Source organism: Eriocheir sinensis, chromosome 13 (assembly GCF_024679095.1).
Source record: "Eriocheir sinensis breed Jianghai 21 chromosome 13, ASM2467909v1, whole genome shotgun sequence".
Taxonomy (NCBI): Eukaryota; Metazoa; Arthropoda; class Malacostraca; order Decapoda; family Varunidae; genus Eriocheir; species Eriocheir sinensis.
Genome location: NC_066521.1, coordinates 1 through 14,134, shown reverse-complemented (window position 1 = coordinate 14,134; position 14,134 = coordinate 1). Strand labels below are relative to the sequence as shown.

Sequence of the window (14,134 nt, the reverse complement as noted above, 5' to 3'; positions counted from 1 at the left end):
AATCCAAATTTATAAATTATTAAAACAAAATAGATGAAGTAGATAATGAAGAACTGCTACTAACAGAAGGAAACATAAGCAGAAATACAAGAGGACACAGTAAAAAGTTGAGAAAGGGGAGATGCTTGAGAGACAAAGAAGTATAGCTTCCCGCAAAGAAATGTAGAGGTTTGGAACAGTCTGAGCGAGGATATAGTATCAGTGAGGAGTGTGCAAAGCTTTAAAGATAAGTTGGATAAATGCAGATACGGAGACGGGACCACACGAGCATAATGCCCAGGCCATGTAAAACTACAACTAGGTAAATACAACTAGGTGAATACACACACAGCGGGGGGAGAGGGCGGAAAGATCTGTTCAACAAATTCCGCTCGTCACTTCTGGATTTCCGCTGCCTGTTGATATCGATCCAATACCTTCTGGTAGTAGTAGTAGTAGTAGTAGTAGTAGTAGTAGTAGTAGTAGTAGGGGAAATAGAAAGGGAAGGGAAGGGAAGGATTGGGAAGAGAAGGGAAAGGAAGGAAAGGGAAGGGAAGGGAATGGATTGGACTGGATGGGATGGGAAGGGATAGGATGCAATGGGAAGGGATGGGATGGGAAGGGAAGGGAAGGAAAGGGATGGGAATGTATTGGACTGGATGGGATGGGAAGGGATTGGATGCAATGGGAAGGGATGGGATGGGATGGGAAGGGAAGGAAAGGGAAGGGATGGGAATGGATAAGAAGGAAAAGGAAGGGAAGGAAATAAGGAAGAATGGAACATCTGAAAAGTGAGGGAAAGGAAAGGGAAGGGAAGAAAAGGGGACAATAAATAAGGGAAGGAAGGAGAAGAAAAATAACAAAAAATAACATAATCAAAATAAACAAACAACAATACTGACCACCAATTTCTACCAGGTTTCGGTTGGACCAGGATCAGGTGAGCTACGGCCTTCCGACAGCGGACGTATGTGGGACTGTCCTCGGCGACCAGTGCCCGGTGGAGGTTGACTTCCCGTGCCAGCCGAGAAAATACCGCGCATTAAACAGCTACTGTAATAACGTCCAGAATCCAAAATGGGGTAACGCCAACACCAGATATCCCCGTTTCCTCCCAGCAAATGACGGCGACGGGGTGTCCGGACCGCGGCAGGCGACCTCGGGTGATTTTCTCCCGTCGACGTGAGTGATCAGTCTGGCCCTCCATCGCGACCATGATATGCCGCACAAGTTTATGACCTCGGTGGCGGCAGTGTTCGGACAGTTCATCTCACACGACCTCTCGCATACGCCGCAGATGGCAGGTTAGTGAGAGAGAGAGAGAGAGAGAGAGAGAGAGAGAGAGAGAGAGAGAGAGATTAAAGAAAGAAAACGGACATAAAAGAAGTAAAAATAAATAAGGAAAATAGAGAAAATAAGAGAGAGAGAGAGGGGGGATGAGAGAGAGAGAAAGAAATCGATATTGTTAAAGAAAATAGAGAAATGGAGAGAGAGAGAGAGAAACTAACCCCCCTCCCTCCCTTCCCCCCCACCCACCCCAGGGTACATCGGCCAGCGTCTCCGTTGCTGTGGGGTCAACTTCAGCGACTTCCACCCCGACTGTTACCCGTTTTGCATCCCCGATAACGACCCGATCTATTTCCCGCTCAAACCGAAGTGCCAGGAATACGTGAGGTCAGGCACGGCTCCGAGGACTGGGTGCACGCTAGGTCAGTGTCTTGGGGTCGTTTCTGGTTGACCTTTCGATTTTTTTTTTTTTATTATTTAATTTTGATTTTTCATGACTAATTCTTTTTTTTCTTCTTCTCTTTCTCTCTCTCTTTCTCCCTCTTGTTGTTGTTGTTGTTGTTGTTGTTGTTGTTGTTGTTGTTGTTGTTGTTCCTTCTTTTTTCTTTGATTTTTTTTTTCCCTTCCCTTCCCTTCCCTAACTTTCCCTTCCCTAACCTTCCCTTCCCTAACCTTCCCTTCCCTTTCCTTCCCTTCCCTAACTTTCCCTTCCATTTCCTTACATTCCCTTCCCTAACCTTCCCTTCCCTAACCTTCCCTTCCATTTCCTTACATTCCCTTCCCTAACCTTCCCTTCCCTAACCTTCCCTTCCCTTTCCTTCCCTTCCCTAACCTTCCCTTCCAAATCATTACATTCCATTCCCTAACCTTCCCTAACCTTCCCTTCCCTTTCCTTCCCTTCCCTAACTTTCCCTTCCATTTCCTTACATTCCCTTCCCTAACCTTCCCTTCCCTAACCTTCCCTTCCCTAACCTTCCCTTCCCTTTCCTTCCCTTCCCTAACTTTCCCTTCCCTAACCTTCCCTTCCCTAACCTTCCCTTCCCTAACCTTCCCTTCCCTAACCTTCCCTTCCCTTCCCTTTCCTTCCCTTCCCTAACTTTCCCTTCCATTTCCTTACATTCCCTTCCCTAACCTTCCCTTCCCTTTCCTTCCCTTCCCTAACTTTCCCTTCCATTTCCTTACATTCCCTTCCCTAACCTTCCCTTCCCTAACCTTCCCTTCCCTTTCCTTCCCTTCCCTAACTTTCCCTTCCATTACCTTACATTCCCTTCCCTAACCTTCCCTTCCCTTCCCTTCCCTAACTTTCCCTTCCATCTCCTTACATTCCCTTCCCTAACCTTCCCTTCCCTAACCTTCCCTTCCCTAACCTTCCCTTCCCTTTCCTTCCCTAACTTTCCCTTCCATTTCCTTACATTCCCTTCCCTAACCTTCCCTTCCCTAACCTTCCCTTCCCTTTCCTTCCCTTCCCTAACTTTCCCTTCCATTTCCTTACATTCCCTTCCCTAACCTTCCCTTCCCTAACCTTCCCTTCCCTAACCTTCCCTTTCCTTCCCTTCCCTAACTTTCCCTTCCATTTCCTTACATTCCCTTCCCTAACCTTCCCTTCCCTAACCTTCCCTTCCCTAACCTTCCCTTCCCTAACCTTCCCTTCCCTTCCCTTTCCTTCCCTTCCATTCCCTTCCATTTCCTTACATTCCCTTCCCTAACCTTCCCTTCCCTTTCCTTCCCTTCCCTAACCTTCCCTTCCCTTTCCTTCCCTTCCCTAACTTTCCCTTCCATTTCCTTACATTCCCTTCCCTAACCTTCCCTTCCCTTCCCTTCCCTAACTTTCCCTTCCATTTCCTTACATTCCCTTCCCTAACCTTCCCTTCCCTAACCTTCCCTTCCCTTCCCTTTCCTTCCCTTCCCTAACTTTCCCTTCCATTCCCTTCCCTAACCTTCCCTTCCCTAACCTTCCCTTCCCTTTCCTTCCCTTCCCTAACTTTCCCTTCCATTTCCTTACATTCCCTTCCCTAACCTTCCCTTCCCTAACCTTCCCTTCCCTAACTTTTCCTTCCATTTCCTTACATTCCCTTTCCTAACCTTCCCTTTCCTTCCCTTCCCTTTCCTTCCCTTCCCTAACTTTCCCTTCCATTTCCTTACATTCCCTTCCCTAACCTTCCCTTCCCTAACCTTCCCTTCCCTTTCCTTCCCTTCCCTAACTTTCCCTTCCATTTCCTTACATTCCCTTCCCTAACCTTCCCTTCCCTAACCTTCCCTTCCCTTTCCTTCCCTTCCCTAACATTCCCTTCCCTAACCTTCCCTTCCCTAACCTTCCCTTCCCTAACCTTCCCTTCCCTAACTTTCCCTTCCATTTCCTTACATTCCCTTCCCTAACCTTCCCTTCCCTAACCTTCCCTTCCCTTTCCTTCCCTTCCCTAACTTTCCCTTCCATTTCCTTACATTCCCTTCCCTAACCTTCCCTTCCCTAACCTTCCCTTCCCTTTCCTTCCCTAACCTTCCCTTCCCTAACCTTCCCTTCCCTAACCTTCCCTTCCCTTTCCTTCCCTTCCCTAACATTCCCTTCCATTTCCTTACATTCCCTTCCCTAACCTTCCCTTCCCTAACCTTCCCTTCCCTTTCCTTCCCTTCCCTAACTTTCCCTTCCATTTCCTTACATTCCCTTCCCTAACCTTCCCTTCCCTAACCTTCCCTTCCCTAACCTTCCCTTCCCTAACCTTCCCTTCCCTTTCCTTCCCTAACCTTCCCTTCCCTTTCCTTCCCTTCCCTAACCTTCCCTTCCCTTCCCTTCCCTTCCCTTCCCTTCCCTTTAATTTTCCTTCCATTTCCTTACATTCCTTCCCTAACCTTCCCTTCCCTTCCTTCCTTCCTTCCTTTCCTTCCTTCCCTTCTTCCCTTCCCTTTCCTTCCCTTCCCTAACCTTCCCTACCATTACCTTCCATTTCCTTACATTCCCTTCCCTAACCTTCCCTTCCCTAACCTTCCCTTCCCTTTCCTTCCCTTCCCTAACTTTCCTTCATTCCTTTCTTCCCTCACCTTCCCTTCCCTCTCCTTCCTTTCCCTTCCCTTCCCTTCCCTTTCCTTTCCCTAACTTTCCCTTCCCTTCCCTTCCCTTCCCTTTCCTTCCCTTCCCTAACTTTCCCTTCCCTAACCTTCCCTTCCTTTCCCATCCCTTCCATTCCTTTCCTTCCCTTCCCATCCCTTCCTTTCCCTTCCCATCCCATCCTTCCCTAACCTTCCCTTCCCTTTCCTTTCTTTCCTTCCCTTCCCTTCCTTCCCTTCCTTCCCTTCCTTCCCTTCCCTTCCTATCCTTCCCTTCCTTCCCTTCCTTCCCTTCCTTCCTTCCTATCCCTTCCTTCCCTTCCCTAACCTTCCCTTCCCTTCCTTTCTTCCCCTTCCCTTCCCTTCCTTCCCTTCTCTTCCCTTCCTATCCCTTCCCTTCCTGTCCCTTCCCTTCCCTTCCTTCCCTTCCCTTCCCGTCCTTCCCTTCCCTTCCTTCCTTCCTTCCCTTCCCTTCCTTCCTTCCTCCCTTCCCTTCCATTCCTTCCTTCCTCCCTTCCATTCCTTCCTTCCTTCCTTCCCTTCCCTTCCTTTCCCCTCCTTCCTTCCCCTTCCCTAACCTTCCTTCCCTTTCCTTTCCCTTCCTTCCTTCCTTCCTTCCCTTCCTTCCTTCCTTCCCTTCCCTTCCTCTCTTCCTTCCTTCCTTTCCCTTTCCTTCCCTTCCCTTCCCTTTCCTTCCCTTCCCTAACCTTCCCTTCCCTTCCCATCCCTTCCGTTCCTTTCCTTCCCTTCCCATCCCTTCCCATCCCATCCTTCCCTTCCCTTTCCTTCCCTTCCCTAACTTTCCCTTCCCTTACCTTCCCTTCCCTAACCTTCCCTAACCTTCCCTTCCCTTCCCCTCCCTTCCTTTCCCTTCCCATCCCTTCCGTTCCTTTCCTTCCCTTCCCATCCCTTCCCATCCCATCCTTCCCTTCCCTTCCTTTCCTTTCCTTTCCCTTCCTTTCCTCTCCCTTCCCTTCCCTTCCCTTCCCTTTCCTTCCCTTCCCTAACTTCCCTTCCTTTCCCTTCCCTTCCCTTCCCTTCCCTTCCTTTCCCTTCCCTTTCCTTCTAATAAATCTTTCCTCTCCTTTATCTCCTTTTTCTTTTTCTTCTTTTATTTTATTTATTTATTTATTTTTCATTACTATATATTTTTTTCTTCTTCCTCCTCCTCCTCTTCCCTCTTCTTCTTCTTCTTCTTCTTCTTCTTCCTCTCCTTCTTTTTCTCTTTTTCTTCTTCGATTTAATTTTATTTTCATATGTAATTTTTTTCCATTTTTCATGACCATATCCTCCTCCTCCTCCTCCTCCTCCTCCTCCTCCACAACACTTTCCCATGGACAGCCTCACAAATTACCGCCATTCCTCAACCGTACACAACTAAGCATCAACCATTCCACCGCCAATCCACCAGGGCCCAGAGAGCAGATCAACCAGGTGACATCCTTCATCGACGGCTCTGTGATCTACGGGTCGAGCAAGGAGGAGAGCGATGAGCTACGAGCGTTCACCAGCGGACTTCTCAGGATGCAGCGGGGCCCGGGCAGCACACAGATACTAGCGGAGGATGACAACCAGATCGACTGCAAGGCCACGGGAAGATTTAAGTGAGTGAGGGATTGATTTAGTATTATTATGAGTGGGCTTACATAGGACAGGTTAGGTTAGGGAAGGAAAGGAAAGGAAAGGAAGGGAAGGGAAGGGAAGGGAAGGAAAGGAAAGGAAAGGGAAGGAGAGGGAAACATTTGAAACATTTTGATACATTTTATTATCCCTTTATACTATTATGTATTTACAATAATTTTGTAGTTCAGAGAGCCCATTTAAAGCTGGGAGCTTTATATATATATATATATATATATATAGATATATATATATATATCAATATATATAAATAAAAATATATATATATATATATATATATATATATATATATATATATATATATATATATATATATATATATATATATATATATATATATATATATATATATATATATATATATATATATATATATATATACAAACATATAACATATGACAAAAGTAAAATGATGATAATAATGATAATACTAATACTAATACTAATACTAATAATAGTTATAGTAATAATAATAATAATTAACATTGTGATAATTATAAAGTAATAGTAGTGTAAATAATAATTAAAGTGATAATATTAACACAATATCATTAGTACAAAAATTGTAATTGATTTATAAAATTAATATGGTAGTACTGTAAATGTAAGTAGTAATAGTATTAATACAATAATAATAGTATAAGGTAATAATTGATTAAGCTGAGGACACACACTGACAGATGATACATGGACTTAATAATTGTAATTAAGAAGAATATGTTTTTTAAATTGTTTTTTAAAGGAGTGTATTGAATTTAGAACTTTAATATTATTAGGAATAGAATTCCAGGTTTTAGGTCCTGAATAAGAAAGTGAGTGTTGAAAAAGTGTTAAATTATGGGCAGGTGGGCGTAAATTTTCCTGAGTACGGGTGAAATAAGTATGTTGTGGCTGTAAGGACACGGAGGTTTCACTTTTGATCTTTTTATACATGTAAATACCAATTTGTAGCTTATTTATGTCAAAAAGTTTTAAGGAATTTGTTTCTTTAAAGAGAGGTTGTGTGTGGGCAAAGTAGTCACAGTTTGTAATAATTCTTATTATTTTCTTTTGAAGTCTAAACAGAGGTAACAGGTGTGTGGGGCAGGTGTTGCATCAGATAGGCGTACAGTAATACAGGTGTGGTAAGACATGTGCGTTATATAACATTTTCAAAACATCAATGGGCATTAATTCTTTAATTTGATATAACAGAGATACTAGCCTGGATAATTTAAGGATTTGGTTTGTTACGTGATGCTTAAAGGTCATGGTATCATCATGCGTTAGTCCTAATAATGTATGTTTATTAGTTCTGCTTATAATGTCATGGGAAAAAAATAGGGACGGAAGCATTGATGGTGACTTATTAGTAAATAGCATGTAAAATGTTTTGTTTAAGATTACTGTTAATCTATTACTCAGACACCATTTATGAAAGGTTTGTAGGTCAGTGTTTGCTGTATGTATCATGTCAGTAGGATTTTCACCAGTAATATTTAAGGTTGAGTCATCTGCGAAAAGGATTGTTTTAAGGTTTGTAAATATGTAAGTAATATCATTTATATAAGAGAAACAGGATTGGACCCAAGACACTGCCCTGTGGAACACCGTATTGAATAGGTAGAGATGCAGATAGATGAGTGTGGAATTTGGTTGATTGAGTTCTGTGGGATAAGTAATCCTGAAACCAGTCATGAATAATACCTCTAATTCCATAGTAATACAACTTACGTAATAATATATCGTGTCTGACTGTATCAAAAGCTTTGGTGAAGTCAACAAAGATGCTTAATAATGACTGTTTATTATCTAAAGTGTTATAGATTTCTTCTGAATAAGTTCTTAAAGCATCGAAAGTGTTTAGACCACGACGAAAACCAAACTGACTTGGATTAAGTATGTTTTTAGTTTCAAGAAAATTTATGAGGGATTTTTTCATTACTTTTTCAAAGATCCTAGAAGGGAAGGGAAGAGAAGGGAAGGAAAGGGGAGGGAAGGACAGGAGAGGGCACGAAGGTAACTGCATCTCCCTTCCTTGCCATACAAATCAAAATAATAATAATAAAAATAATGGCCAAAAATCAACCTTCCCATCCAGGTGTTTCAAATCCGGTGACGTCCGTGTAAACGAACACATTGGGGTCGCTGCCATGCACCAGCTGTTCGTCAGGGAGCACAACCGCATTGCCACCTTCCTCTCGGAGCTCAACACACACTGGACGGACGAGCAGATGTTCCAGGAGGCCAGAAGGATCGTAGGAGCAACACTTCAGCATATTACGTTCACTGAGTTCCTTACGTCGATTCTGGGCCAGGTACGTGTGTTAGTGTGTGTGTGTGTGTGTGTGTTAGTGTGTGTGTGTGTGTGTGTGTTAGTGTGTGTGTGTGTGTGTGTGTGTGTGTGTGTGTGTGTGTGTGTGTGTGTGTGTGTGTGTGTGTGTGTGTGTGTGTGTGTGTGTGTGTGTGTGTGTGTGTGTGTGTGACCTCCTCCTCCTCCTCCTCCTCCTCCTCTTCCTCCTTTGATTTTGAGAATATTACGTTTACAGAATTCCTGCCTTCGATTCTGGGCCAAGTAAGTGTGTGTGTGTGTGTGTGTGTGTTTGTGTGTTTGTGTGACCTCTTTCTCTTCCTCTTCTTCTTCCTCTTCTTCCTTTTCCTCCTCTTTCTTTACCTTTTTTTCAACTTATTTCTTCATCTTCCTTCACATTCTCCTTTCTCTCTCCTCCTCCTCCCTTCCTTCTCTTCCTTCCCCCTCTGTCTCTCTTTCTCTCCTCCCTTATCATAAACATACAGTCCACCCATCATAAATCTTCCTCCTCCTCTCCTCCTCCTCCTCCTCCTCCTCCTCCTCCTCTTCTTCCTTCTCTTCCTCTCCTCCCTTCTTTCTTTTCCATATCTCTCCCTCTCTGTCTGTCTCTTGCCTCCTCCTCCTCCTCCTCCTCCTCCTCCTCTTCTTCTTCCTTCTCTTCCTCTCCTCCCTTCTTTTCCATGTCTCTCTGTCTGTCTCTCGCCTCCTCCTCCTCCTCCTTCTCCTCCTTATCATAATTATACAGTCTGCCCTTCGTAAACACTTCTTCTCCTCCTCCTCCTCCTCCTCCTTCTCCTCCTTCTTCTTCTCATACCTCCTCCTCCTCCTCCTCCTCAGGGCATCATTGAGAAGTATGGCCTGGCTCTGCAGTCTTCGGGATTCTTCGCCAGCTACGACATCAACATCAACGCCGGCATCGCTAACTCTGTGGCCACTCAAGCGCTCCAGTTCGTCGCCTCCATGATGCCGAACACAGTGGCTTATTTTGAAGACGTGAGTGTTTGTTTGTTTGTTTGTTTACGTCGCTTGTGGGGGGCGGGGGGGGCGGCACCTTGACTGTGTTTTTTATTATTTTATTTTTTTACAGTAGAGGAAACAGTTCAAGGGAAAGAAAAAAGGAAACAAAGAAAAAATGAAAATGCCTGCTAAAGAAAAAGCCTGCCTATGTGTGTGTGTGTGTGTGTGTGTGTGTGTGTGTTTAGTCTACCCTTTGTTAATTCTTCTTCTTCCTCCTCCTCCTCCTCTCTTCTTCTTCCTCCTCCTCCTCCTCCTCCTCCTCCTCCTCCTCCTCTCTTCTTCTTCCTCCTCCTCCTCCTCTCTTCCTCCTCCTCCTCCTCCTCCTCCTCCTCCTCCTCCTCCTCCTCCTCCTCCTCTTCACCCCCTCCTCTTATTCCTCCTCCTTCTTCTGCTCAAATTCTATAATGCTATCCAACCATACTCCTCCTCCTCCTCCTCCTCCTCCTCCTCCTCCTCCTCCTCTCTTCTTCATCCCCTCCTCCTCTTATTCCTCCTCCTCCTTCTTCTCCTCAAATTCACTCATGCTAACCAACCCTCCTCCTCCTCCTCCTCTCGTCTTCATCCCCTCCTCCTCTTATTCCTCCTCCTCCTTCTTCTCCTCCTCCTCCTCCTCTCCACCCCCTTCTTCTCTTATTTCTCTTCCTTCTCAAATTCACTCATGCTAACCAACAGTCCTCCTCCTCCTCCTCCTCCTCCTCCTCCTCTCTTCTTCATCCCCTCCTCCTCTTATTCCTCCTCCTCCTCCTTCTCCTCAAATTCACTCATGCTAACCAACCATCCTCCTCCTCCTCCTCCTCCTCCTCCTCCTCCTCCTCCTCTTCACCCCCTCCTCCTCCTCTCTTCCTCCTCCTCCTCTATTCCTCTTCTTCTCAAATTCACTCATGCTAACCAACCCTCCTCCTCCTCCTCCTCCTCCTCCTCCTCCTCCTCCTCCTCCTCCTCTTCCTCCTCTTCCTCCTCCTCTTCCTCTTTCTCCTCTTCCTCCTCCTCCTCCTCCTCCTCCTCCTCCTCCTCCTCCTCCTCCTCCTCCTCTTCCTTTTATTCATCATCTCCTCCTCTTATTCCTCCTCCTCCTTCTTCTCCTTGTTCCTCATGTTCTTCTTCTTTCTCCTCCTCCTCCTCCTCTTCCTCCCCCGCCACAGGGTCAGAAGGTCAAGGAACGCCCCATTGCCAGCACCTTCTACGCACCCTTCGACCTTTACGAGCGAGGCAAGTTCGACGAGGTCCTTGAGGGGATGGTCAGCTCCCACGCCCAGAACGAAGACATGGCCATTTCCGAAGCCATGACCAGCAAGATGTTCGAGGACGCTAAGACTGGTGGGTATGGGGGTATGGTGGGGGTGGGTATATAGGGGATTTTTATATTTTTTTTATCTTCATTTTATTTTAATTATTATTATTTTTTTTTTTTGTGTGTGTATTTAGTGTGGTGTGTATGTGTGTCTGTTCTTCTTTCTCCTCTTACTCCTCCTCCTCCTCCTCCTCTTCTTCCTCTTCTTCCTTTTCTGCATCATCTTCTTCTTGTTCTTCCTCCTCCTCTTTTTCTTCTTGTTCTTCTTCTTTCTCTTCCTTATCCTCCTCCTCTTCCTCCTCCTCCTCCTCCTCCTCCTCCTCTTCTTCCTCCTCCTCCTCCTCCTCCTCCTCCTCCTCTTCCTCCTCCTCCTCCTCCTCCTCCTCCTCCTCTTCTTCCTCTTCTTCCTTTTCTGCATCATCTTCTTCTTGTTCTTCCTCCTCCTCTTTTTCTTCTTGTTCTTCTTCTTTCTCTTCCTCCTCTTCCTCCTCCTCCTCCTCTTTTGCTTTATCTTCTGCATCTTCTTCTTCCTCTTTGCTTTCCTCCTCCTCCTCCTCTTCTTCTCTCCTCTTCCTCCTCCTCTTCTTCTTCCTTGTCTCCTCCTCTGTGTGTGTGTGTGTGTGTGTGTGTGTGTGTGTGTGTGTGTGTGTATTACCTATTTCTGGTCATATATCTCTTTCTATCTTTCAATATCTATCTATCTATCTATCTATCTATCTATCAGGTGTTGGCCTGGACCTGGCGGCACAGATCCTGCAGCAGGGGCGTGACCACGGCATCGCTGGATACAACCGCTGGAGGCACCTCTGCGGCCTCCCGAAAGCTGCCTCCTTCCAAGACCTGAGTGACGTCGTTGCCCCGGAAAACATCAAGAAACTACAAGGGATTTATAAGTAAGGAAGCCTTGTATTGGTAGCTTCAGTTTGCTTGTTGGGAAATGCCTATGTTGTTCTGCGCTAGAGAATGTCCCTGAAGCCAAAAGCAGTGTTTATAGTGTGTTCCGGCTAGTCTGTGTCTGTCCTAGGTTAACGTTAGCTGTCAGACTGTTATGTAAAGTCTTAAGTTCTTATGGATTTAATATGATAGTCTTAAGTTCTTATGGATTTAATATGATAGGTCTGTCCTAGGTTAATGTTAGCTGTCAGACTGTTATGTAAAGTCTTAAGTTCTTATGGATTTAATATGATAGCAAGGAGGTAGTGGGCTAGGTCAGGTCTGTCCTAGGTTAATGTTAGCTGTCAGACTGTTATGTAAAGTCTTAAGTTCTTATGGATTTAATATGATAGCAAGGAGGTAGTGGGTTAGGTCAGGTCTGTCCTAGGTTAATGTTAGCTGTCAGACCGTTATGTAAAGTCTTAAGTTCTTATGGATTTAATATGATAGCAAGGAGGTAGTGGGTTAGGTCAGGTCTGTCCTAGGTTAATGTTAGCTGTTAGACTGTTATGTAAAGTTTTAAGTTCTTATGGATTTAATATGATAGCAAGGAGGTAGTGGGTTAGGTCAGGTCTGCCCTAGGTTAACGTTAGCTGTCAGACCATTATGTAAAGTCTTAAGTTCTTATGGATTTAATATGATAGCAAGGAGGTAGTGGGTTAGGTCAGGTCTGTCCTAGGTTAATGTTAGCTGTCAGACCGTTATGTAAAGTCTTAAGTTCTTATGGATTTAATATGATAGCAAGGAGGTAGTGGGTTAGGTCAGGTCTGTCCTAGGTTAATGTTAGCTGTCAGACTGTTATGTAAAGTCTTAAGTTCTTATGGATTTAATATGATAGCAAGGAGGTAGTGGGTTAGGTCAGGTCTGTCCTAGGTTAATGTTAGCTGCCTCCTGAAAGCTGCCTCCTTCCAAGACCTCAGTGATGTCGTTGCCCTGGAAAACACCAAGAAACTACAAGGGATTTATAAGTAAGGAAGCCTTGTATCAAAGCCTTAAGTCTGTGATCTTAACCCCCATACATTTCTCTGTTAACACAATTTCTTATATATTTTTTAGCCCTGAGAATACAAGATGCCTTTCCCTTCAAGATGGAGACATTGGGAAAGGCCTTTGTTATCCTGCACTAGACTAACAATGCCTTAAAAATACTACTACTACTACTACCTCTACTAATAATGCAATAATTCTCTCTCTCCTTCATAGGCATACAAGAAGTCTTTCCCTTTTAAGTTAGAGAACATTGGGAAAGGCCTTTGTTATCCTGCACTAGACTAACAATGGCCTGAAAATACTACTACAACCTCTACTAACAATGTGGTAACTCTCATCCATCTCCCAGGCATGTGGATGATGTGGATCTCTTCACCGGTGGACTCGCGGAAAAGCCAAACCGTGGAGCGCTGGTCGGGCCCACGTTTGGCTGTTTGATTGGTCGCCAGGTCCACTACCTGAGGCGAGGCGATCGTTACTGGTATGAGGACGACATCCTGCCCTCCTCATTCACTAAGGGTATGCGTGTGTGTGTGTGTGTGTGTGTTAGTAAGTATATATTTATTGCTATCAAAACATCATATACATAGATACAAACAAAAACATCATAAATTAAGCATCAGTCTGTGTGTGTGTGTGTGTGTGTGTGTGTGTGTGTGTGTGTGTGTGTAAGTTAGTAAGTATATATTTATTGCTATCAAAACATCATATACATAGATACAAACAAAAACATCGTAAATTAAGCATCAGTCTGTGTGTGTGTGTGTGTGTGTGTGTGTGTGTGTGTGTGTGTGTGTGTGTGTGTTTAGAGAAGTGTTTAACCCGGTAACAGCGGGTATCATGTTTCTTAATGGTCCCTCTAAGCAAGAAAAATGAGAAAAATCATCATCCATACAAACCATTTCATAATATATATCAAAGCATTTGTGATCAGTTTATATCATCTTTTGGGGGGTGTTACATCATGGCACAAATTTGGCCTGTCGCTGCTACACGGCAAAGTCACAAATTTGGCCCGTCGCTGTTACACGGTAAAGCCACAAATTTGGCCTGTCGCTGATACACGGTAAAGCCACAAATTAGGCCCGTCGCTGCTACACGGTAAAGCCACAAATTTGGCCCGTCGCTGCTACACGGTAAAGCCACAAATTTGGCCTGTCGCTGCTACACGGTAAAGCCACAAATTTGGCCTGTCGCTGCTACACGGTAAAGCCACAAATTTGGCCTGTCGCTGCTACACGGTAAAGCCACAAATTTGGCCCGTCGCTGCTACACAGTAAAGCCACAAATTTGGCCCGTCGCTGCTACCTGGTTAAGATTCCCAACCTAAATATTTTCCTGCATCACCAATAACATATATCTAGATAGTGTTTAAAGATATACCAAGTCAATTTTTGGCTCACATATGCTCAATAAACACTTTCAGAACAACTTTACGAGCTCCGCAAGACCAGCCTGGGACGTGTGATCTGCGACAACAGCGACAAGCTCCAGCACGTCCAGCCCAAGGTCATGCTGGAGGCTGATTCCTTCCTGTAAGTATGAGAATGACGGTCAAACTATGAGGTTCTGTATGAGTCAGTATGTGCTGTTTTAATAAGTGTGTTTACGATAGTTTTCAGCTTGTATTCTTAAGCATATCAAAGCGCCAGATCGCCAGTTTG

At 44.7% G+C, this 14,134-nt stretch overlaps 1 protein-coding gene and 2 long non-coding RNA genes across 6 annotated transcripts; 1 reads left to right on the top strand and 2 right to left on the bottom strand.

Annotated features, from left to right (window-relative positions):
- Positions 1-330: 330 nt before the first annotated feature.
- Positions 331-14,036, top strand: LOC126997827 (chorion peroxidase-like). 2 transcript variants are annotated; one of them, XM_050859036.1, is made up of 10 exons: positions 331-422; positions 898-1,283; positions 1,521-1,688; positions 5,720-5,912; positions 8,030-8,246; positions 9,077-9,232; positions 10,399-10,573; positions 11,272-11,440; positions 12,820-12,989; positions 13,897-14,036. In XM_050859036.1, exons 2-10 carry the CDS (start codon positions 1,199-1,201, stop codon positions 14,007-14,009), a joined length of 1,446 nt encoding a protein of 481 aa, XP_050714993.1. In that variant the 5' UTR covers positions 331-422; positions 898-1,198; the 3' UTR covers positions 14,010-14,036. The 2 variants fall into 2 exon arrangements, with proteins under 2 accessions (XP_050714993.1, XP_050714994.1); XM_050859037.1 differs by lacking the exons at positions 331-422; positions 9,077-9,232 and having other exon boundaries at positions 727-1,283.
- On the bottom strand, positions 2,022-2,800 carry LOC126997829 (uncharacterized). Its single transcript, XR_007752393.1, has 4 exons — positions 2,709-2,800; positions 2,399-2,478; positions 2,134-2,223; positions 2,022-2,098 (listed from the first exon to the last, which is right to left on the bottom strand). It is a non-coding gene; the product is annotated as an uncharacterized LOC126997829 (long non-coding RNA).
- On the bottom strand, positions 2,973-4,271 carry LOC126997828 (uncharacterized). Of its 3 annotated transcripts, none has more exons than XR_007752390.1 (4): positions 3,874-3,999; positions 3,594-3,738; positions 3,424-3,533; positions 2,973-3,068 (listed from the first exon to the last, which is right to left on the bottom strand). It is a non-coding gene; the product is annotated as an uncharacterized LOC126997828 (long non-coding RNA). The 3 variants fall into 3 exon arrangements; XR_007752392.1 differs by lacking the exon at positions 2,973-3,068 and adding an exon at positions 4,247-4,271 and having other exon boundaries at positions 3,365-3,533; positions 3,594-3,723; positions 3,874-3,953; XR_007752389.1 differs by lacking the exon at positions 2,973-3,068 and having other exon boundaries at positions 3,365-3,533.
- Positions 14,037-14,134: the final 98 nt, after the last annotated feature.